Source organism: Bos indicus x Bos taurus, chromosome 7 (assembly GCF_003369695.1).
Source record: "Bos indicus x Bos taurus breed Angus x Brahman F1 hybrid chromosome 7, Bos_hybrid_MaternalHap_v2.0, whole genome shotgun sequence".
Taxonomy (NCBI): domain Eukaryota; kingdom Metazoa; phylum Chordata; class Mammalia; order Artiodactyla; family Bovidae; genus Bos; species Bos indicus x Bos taurus.
The window spans coordinates 101818880-101827939 of NC_040082.1; the positions used below are offsets into that span (position 1 = coordinate 101818880).

Sequence of the window (9060 nt, forward strand, 5' to 3'; positions counted from 1 at the left end):
AGAATGATCCTCACATTCATTAGCATATTAAATCACCCAGCTCACAAAAACTAACCACACCACATTCCATGGCCACCTCACTCTCCTCTGTGATGGCCCACACCCTGTGGAGTGTCCTTTTCTCTGAATCCAAACAAATCCACCTCTTACCTATCACTGTGTCTCTCACTGAATTTTTGCAATGAGATATCAGAGCCTGAGCTTCATTAGGTTCTGAAGCCAGGCACCATGGGTTTTGGCAGGGCTCAAGTCCTGGGAGAGAGATACTGAAGGACGGGAGGGAAAAATGTGCCAAGGAGTCCCTTTCACAACCTGCTGGAAAACCTGTTAAATACCTGACTGTGCTCATAGTTTTCATTGGCCTGATTCTTGGCACAAAGATTAAGGATAGAAGAACCCCCACGTGCTTGGGCAACAGCTACTAGGGCACCACAGATAGTGGAGCCTTCAGGAAACCCTGGGGCACTGCTGCTCACCTATTCGCAGGGGGTTTGAGAAAACAAGAAACAAGAGATTGTAAAGGAATTAAGATTTTTTAGCCATATGTCCTTCCAGCCATAGGGGTGAGGCCTTCCCACCCCAACCAGAGGTCTTCTAGAATCTGAGACTGAGCCATGTGAGCTTTCTGCTGAGTTTGCTTTGACTATTCTGGTTTCCAGCACGCAGGGCTTCTTGTCACTTCCATTGTGCTGGGTTTTCTTCACATTCAGCTTCCACTGCATGAGCTTTCATGGAGTTGGGCTTCTGCTGTTCTTGGCTTCTGCCTCATGGGGCTGGAGCTAAGGTTGTTTCAGCCAGATTAAAGCCAAGAAATGGCACCAGAGATGTTCGGGGAGTGTGTAATTTCCTCGCTTTTGTCTTGCTGCAGCAAAAAATTTGAAGCAACAGACGGACCAGTGTTATAGCTTAGTTTTATTAGGAAAAACAAAGGATAGTACACCATCGAGGAGTGAGGGCGGGCAGACCCAAAAGACTAAGAGAAGAGAGGTCCCAATCTTTCTAGGCTTCCTCCTTTTATACATTTGTCTCCTCCCCACTGAGCCTGCCCTGCCCTGTGTAAATTGGGCTAGCCAGGGCTGTTTATTTTACCTGAGGTCTTCACTCTGGTCCTCGGACCTTCCTTTGTTCTATTTTCATGGGCTTTTCCCTTCTTTGTATTATAGCCACCACCATATTGGACTCCTTTTTCCTATTCTAACTACCTAACGTGATAAATGTTACATGATAAATTAAACTCTAAAGTTCCAGAACATGCAACACATAAAATTCTGTTCAGTTCAAAATCTTGTCACTGAAAAATAATCTTTTAGCTGACAGACATGTTCTTTGAGGAACTAAAAACCACTTTCCTTTCTCTTGCAAATCTCTACAAACCAGAATGTAAATATTGCAGGGAAGAGCCAATTCTGACTTCAGGTCAGATCCTTTACTTTAACATTTGCTTCCCTTTGCTTTTGTTCACTAAAAGGGTACTGTTTATACACAATGGCCTGCCTTGAGGAACCCTGCTCCTCTGCCTGAATATTAACTCAAAGTGCCTTCAGGACTCTGTTCACCTGTGGATGGCTAGAGGAAAGAAGAAATTAACTTATCTCCTCTAAGGCTTGCCATTTTAGGAGATATTTTCAAGATTATTGGACTTTTTACTTTGCTTCCTCACCTCCCCCCACCATCTTTATTCTATAAAAACAAAACCTGGCATCCAGCTCCCATAAAACGGTTATTTTGAGACATAATCTGTCATCTTGATCTCAACACCTCCTCTCTCAGATTTATTGGCAGCAAGTAGAGTGAGATTGGACTCAATAACATAGGTACACTCCACAAGGACCTGACACTGAGCCTAATTAGCTCATTCAGCAAGACCTGAAACCTATGGAAAAGGGGGCAGTTTTAGAATTGAAACTGCTAGGAATACTCCCTCAGCCAAACCTCACAAACAGTAAAGCCTTAGTCATCTAAGCAAGCAATTTTAATTTGTCTTCCAATTGTTTGTAAACTAGTAAGTTTACCCCATGGACTATATAGTTCATGCAGTTCTCAAGGCCAGAATACTGGAATGGGTAGCCTTTCCCTACTCCACGGGCTCTTCCCAACTCAAGGATCAAACTCAGGTCTCCCACATTGCAGGTGGATTCTTTACAAGGTGAGCCACAAGGGAAGCCCAAGAACACGGGAGTGGTTAGCCTATCCCTTCTCCAGTGGATCGTCCCGACCCAGGAATCAAACTGGGGTCTGCTGCATTGCAGGTGGATTATTTAACCACTGAGCTATCAGGGAAGTGGCTTCCCAGGTGGCTCAGTGGTTAAAGAATCCATCCGGAACTGCAGGAGATATGGGATCAATCACTGACTCGGCTTGGGAAGGTCCCCTGGAGAAGGAAATGGCAACCCACTCCAGTATTCTTGCCTGGAGAATCCCACTGACAGAAGAGCCTGATGGGTTACAGTCCACGGGGTCACAAAGAGTTAGATGCGATTTAGTGACTAAACAAAGCAGGTGACTTGAAGCAGTTGATCAGATACATAGTTTTGTGTTCAATCAATGATTGTAATAGTGCAACTCTGCTGCTGCTGCTGCTGCTGCTAAGTTGCTTCAGTCGTGTCCGACTCTGTGCGACCCCAGAGACGGCAGCCCACCAGGCTCCCCCGTCCTTGGGATTCTCCAGGCAAGAACACTGGAGTGGGTTGCCATTTCCTTCTTCAATGTATGAAAGTGAAAAGTGAAAAGTGAAAGTGAAGTCGCTCAGTCGTGTCCGACTCCTAGCGACCCATGGACTGCAGCCCACCAGGCCCCTCCGTCCATGGGATTTTCCTGGCAAGAGTACTGGAGTGGGTTGCCATTACAAAGGAAAACATGTCCTGGATCATAATAGATTAGTAAGACAGAATCTGGAGAATCTTTTTAATTTACCAATAGGACCTGGAGAAGAGGAGAACAAGAGAACTAGAAATATCTTGTGTTCTAATCAAAGCACACACCTTACTCAGTTCATAACTTTGGATCAATCACCTAATGCCAAAAATTAAGAAGGAGGATCATAACTGCAGAGTCTTCATAGGGTGGACTTTTGCAAGAAATAAATGAGACAATATAAGATTCTAACCCCAGTCCACAGTGTATTAAATGATCTAAATTTATCTCATATAATTACCAAAAGTTTTAAAAATATAAGCATGAAACTCCTAATTGATGGGTCAAAAGCATTATGAAGCCAAAGTTTATTTTACCCATGGTTTTAAAGCAAAGGAACACAGCTCGCTAAATTATTGAAGAATAAATAGTAAGTTTCTGGTGATATCAGGAACTGTGTTCCCATCACAAGTCAATATTTTTGAGACCCAAGTTAACTAGTCCAGACAGGCTCTCAGCCTTAGATTTGGAGAAAACTTGGACTCAGGGTTGTGGAAAGTTAAAACGTTAGACCTCTGAAAGCCAGAAGAGCTCATGGAGTAGTAAAAAGAACTGGATTTACCTCACTTTTAACTTGGTCTCTTGAGAACACAAATCAGCAGGAAAACTTTCCAGTTTTATTCAAACAAGTTCCCTTGGGGAAATACGCTCAGAGCTTGGAGTAATAGTGGGAAATGTATTAATGAGCAGATGTAGTGAGCCGATACAGTTAACATACAGAGCTGTAAATATCACCACAGCTACAGTACCTGAGCATGTTCAGCCTTAAGCTGGAGAAGGTATGATTTTTGCACTTGAATTCCTAAGTCTGTCTCAGGAACCCATGCTTCACTCCTTTCTTCTTTCTCGTCTGAAGACAGAGCTTCAGTCCCCACCATCCAGGGAGGCACCGGCTTCCACACAGAGACCTTCATCTCAGACTTCCCCTCCAGGTGAGTCTAAGAGCTCCATGGACACTGCTGGAGAAAAGTCAGAGGGAATGAAACCCAAGAACATTTACCTGAAGTCACCTGAAAACCCAAACAGCTGACCCAGAGCTGAGAGATCTCCATGTTTATTTGTTTGATTAACTAATTTATAATCAATTTATTTATAATGTTAAATAGAGAAATATCTATTGGATTCATCAATTCAAGATTTATTGTTGCCAATTAAGTTTGGGAATGAAAATTTAGTTGAATGAGACTCAAGAAGGGAGGCATAGTGTTGTCAGTAAAATTTTATAATTTCCAAGAGATTTGCAGTTTAGGGAAGTAGTAAAATAGACTAGCAGACATGGAGAGATCCGCAGTGAAGTGACGACATTTTATCAATTTACTTTTAATATTTAAGATAAGGTATGTTTGAGAAGGCTCTATATTCATTAGGAAGATCCAGATCAATGGACTTATCTCCTGCCTTGTAACTACAGTTCTTGAAATATACTTCTCATAGAATCTTCTCTCACACAGAGTATTCACCTGAATATATTGCATTTAACTGTATCTCTTTTATGTTTTGGTGGTTTTTTGTGTAATTTTTACAATGTTGTATTTTCTGCCATGCAACAATGCAAATCAGCCATAATTATCCATACATCCCCTCCCTCTCAAGCCTCCCATTTGACCCAGCAATCCCAACTGGACATATACCCTGAGAAAACCATAATGGAAAAAGACGCATGTACTCCAGTGTTCATAACAGCACTATTTACAATAGGCAGGACATGGAAGCAAACTAGGTGTCCAATAACAGATGAATAGATAAAGAAGATATAGTACATATATACAGTGACATATTCCTCAGCCATTAAAAAGAATGAAATACTACATTTAATATGCAAACAGTCATATGGTAAAGGGCCTTACTTCACAATTATTTCAGTACTTGGGAGGCTGAATATATTTAGGGATTTTTGTTTATTTTATTTTCTGTACTGAAAACTGTTTCTGCACGTTCTTTGTTTTACATACTGGTACTTGAGTGCTGTTATTTTTTCTGTTTTTTTTTTTTTTCCTTCTTTTTTTGCTGTATAATTTCCTTTATAATTTATTTCATCTCAAGCTGTGAGATAAAAGCCCAAGTACTGTATTCCAGCCGGCAGAATAAGGGGGGAATGAAATGTATTTTAAATACCTTGAGGAATCTTCTTGCTAAAACAGAAATGCATGCAACTTCTCTCTCCCCACTCTTTCCCTCCCCATCACAGGTGTATCAGACACCATTTCACCCAAAATTGCTGTAAGCTGCAGCCAGTTCCCTGGTCTGAATTCCCTATTCCAGTCTCTCTTTTTTATGTTTTATGCATTCTTTCAAACAATTATAATTTTTGAAAGACTTTGCTAATTTCCATTTAATCCTTGTATGTATGTGTAATGTATTTGTTGGGTTGTGTGCATGTTCATAAATTGTGAGTGGTCAAATCTATCAGTTAGTCATATTTTGTCTTTCCTCCCACTGCTCTTTAAACACAGAAAGTTTTACATTTGCAGTGGTAAAAAAAAAAAAAAACAAACACTTTAGATTAATTGCTTCTTTTTTTACTTTTATTCTCTTTTTTAGTTTTAGTTGAAGGATAATTCCTTTACAATATTGCGTTGGGTTCTGCCACACATCAATACAAATCAGCCATACGTATACATATGTCCTCCCTCTCTTGAATCTCCCTCCCACCTCCCACCCCATCACAACCCTCTAGCTTGTCACAGAGCACCAGCTGTGGGTTCCCTGCACCATACAGCAAATACCCACTGGTGATCTATTTTACATACGGTAATGTATATGTTTCCATTGCTTGTTATTCACTTATTTTTCCTTACTGCTACCTTTTGTCTTCAGCAGATCTATTTTTAAAATATTAATCAAGTGCTGCCATCTTGTGGATCATATTCTTTTGCATTCAACAAAGATCACATATCTTTCTCATAAGGATCTTTAAATACATATATATATATATATATATTTATACTGACTGAAATTATAAGTTTAGTTACTGTTTCCCCTGTGTGTGTGTATTAGTCACTCAGCCATGTCCAATTCTTTGCAACCCCATGGACTGTACCCCACCAGGCTCCTCTGTCCATGAAATTCTCCAGGCAAGAATACTGGAGTGGGTTGCCATTTCCTTCTCCAGGGGATCTTCCAAGCCAGGGGTCGAACCTGAGTCTTGTGAATTGCAGGCAGATTCTTTACCGTCTGAGCCATAGGAAAGCCCACTGTTTCCCATACTATTTTTTTTAATTATATTTCATTCACGTGTCCATTTCAATTATATACAAAACCAGTATCAGTGTGACCATGGTTATTTTATATTTTTCTTTCATAATTTCATCTTAATTTTTAGTTCAATTTTGTTTAGCCAACTTGTTTCCAATGCACTATAATTTAAACAGGTTTTATTTCTAGTTCTATTCTTTTTATTCTACAAATTTCATTTTCTAAAAATATGTTTCTTTGTATATGCATACACTGATGAAACCACAGAGTGAACAAAGCAGGTGAGGTCCCGCCCATCTGTTTCTCACATTTTAATGGAGGAAGAAGCTGTGGTCCCTTGAGTCTGAACACCTTGCTGCTGTTCTCTCTGCGACCTGTCTCTTCTGCTGAACTCTTTATTCATATTGCTTTTCCCTCGGCAGGAACTTGTCTTTTAAAAAACAAACAAACAAAAAATAAACTATTCCTCAATTACTGCAATTGATTAGAAACATTTTGGACTATATCCTAGAGCTGCTGCTGCTGCTGCTAAGTAGCTTCAGTCATGTCCTACTCTGTGCGATGGCATACCTTTTACATGTGATCCAGCATGTATGCACATTTAAGCAAAAAAATACACATGTTTCATATGCCAACAAACACACACAGAGCTGAACAAAGTAAACCAAAATACCTTTACTATATTCTAGGCATTCTGAATTTCTCACTAATAGTGTAGAGTACATGACTACTAGAGGAAAAACAATGTGGAATAGGCATTCCTATTCTGAGATGGCACCGGGGATCCTTCAAAATGGAAATTCCATACAAAAATTATGGATATGGATTTTTGAGTGCAAAATATAAATCATAGAATTTCAACTGTGTCTGCAGTGCCAATCTTTGAGAAAATTAGTCATAGTATTTTGTCTTTTGTGCCTGTCAAATTCACCACATGGAACCAGGGAATGAGACACAAATTTCAGAATTTCTTCTTCTGGGATTATCAAAGAAAATAGAACTTCAGCCCCTCATATTTGGACTTTTCCTCTCCATGTACCTGATCACTGTGATTGGAAACCTGCTCATCATCCTGGCCGTCGGCTCAGACTCCCACCTCCACACCCCCATGTACTTCTTCCTCTCCAACCTCTCCTTTGTAGATGTCTGCTTCACTTCCACCACCATCCCAAAGATGCTGAAGAATATACAGACAGAGAACAAAGCAATAACCTATGAAGGCTGCATCACCCAGATACACTTTTTCCTGCTCTTTGCCACAATGGAAATCTTCCTCCTGACCGTGATGGCCTATGACCGCTTCGTGGCCATCTGTCATCCTCTGCACTACACAATCATCATGAATCCCCGGGTCTGTGGACTCCTGGCTCTGATGTCCTGGATGATGAGTGTCCTGAATTCCTTGTTACAAAGCTTAATGGTGTTGTGGCTGTCCTTCTGTACAGACTTGGAAATCCCCCACTTTTTCTGTGAGATTACTCAGGTGGTCCAACTTGCCTGTTCTGACACCTTTCTTAATGACATTGTGCTGTATTTTGCAACTATGCTGCTAGGCAGTGTTTCCCTCACTGGTATCCTCTATTCTTACTCTAAGATAGCTTCCTCCATACGAAGAATCTCATCTGCTCAGGGGAAGTATAAAGCATTTTCTTCCTGTGCATCTCACCTCTCAGTTGTCTCCTTATTTTACTGTACAGCCTTAGGAGTGTATCTTAGCTCTGGTACTACCCACAGCTCACAGTCAAGTGCAACAGCCTCGGTGATGTACACTGTGGTCACACCCATGCTGAACCCCTTCATCTACAGTCTGAGGAACAAAGACATAAGGAGGGCTCTGAGAAGAATCATTGGGATGGCAGTTCTATATGGGCCAATTGTCCTGGGGCTGAAGAAGTACCCATGACTATAGGATTCAAAGCCACAGAGGCAGAAATTGCTTTTCCTTAATCAGATTGCTAAAGTAGAACTTGCTACTCCTATTTATAACCTGGAGTTTTCATTTATTTGAATTTAACTCCTCTACACAATTTGTCACTCACTTTATTAAGTTTCAGATCTGTCTGATACATAGACAGTTTTCCCTTTTTTCATATTCATGCATTCACAAAGTTTTCTCTTAATTTTAGACCAAGAACATTTGAAGATTTCAGTATCTTACCTGGGGTAAATTGGATTATTTAAAAATTGTTGTTGTTTAGTCACTCAGTTCTGTCTGACTCTGCAACCTCATGGACTGTATGTAGCTTGCCAGCCTCCTCTGTCCATGAGGTTTCCCAGGCAAGAATACTGAGAAATGGGTTGTCATTTCCTTTCCCAGGGCATCTTCCCAGACTAGGAATTGAACATGCATCTCTTGTGTTGACTGATGGATTATTTATCACTGATCCACCAGGGAAGTCCATTCCTTAAAAATTATTTCTTCTCAATGATACATATCATACCAAGTGATTTTACTTTTGTTTTCTGTATGAGTGTATTACCTACATGGGGAAAACAAACTAGATTTGGCAACTAAAGCCATTTATGTTATTTCATTGTAGAGGAAAATATGAAGCTACAGATTTTACTTTAATCCATTATTTTTCTACTGCCACTTTAACTTTTGTTCTTCACCTTGTAGATTTGAACATTAATCCATTTAAGTCCCAGCCTACTGATAGTGATACTATTGGCTAGGAGTATCTGAGGCGCTCACCTGGCTTGTATTAATTATTTCAAGAAAACACAGACATCTTCCTGATCAAGTCTATGCTGTTACTGGAGAGGTCCTTCTGGTATTTATTATGATTGAAAGATGCCTCTTGGCAATATCTATTAGGAAAATTTTAAAAACCTACAAAGTTTGTAATCACCAATACTGGAGGGTAATAGCATGCCATCACTTAGGTCTTAGGTAGAGAGAAAAAGAGAGCACTGACTGGGGGGCTCTGCCTGTATTGGGCTTTGTGGGTG

The 9060-nt window shown here is 40.3% G+C and overlaps 1 protein-coding gene across 1 annotated transcript; it reads left to right on the forward strand.

Moving 5' to 3' along the window:
- The first annotated feature begins 7039 nt into the window (after positions 1-7039).
- LOC113896464 (olfactory receptor 7A17-like) lies at positions 7040-8011 on the forward strand. The gene has a single exon (XM_027548637.1). It carries the CDS (start codon positions 7043-7045, stop codon positions 8009-8011), a length of 969 nt encoding a protein of 322 aa, XP_027404438.1. The 5' UTR covers positions 7040-7042.
- Positions 8012-9060: the final 1049 nt, after the last annotated feature.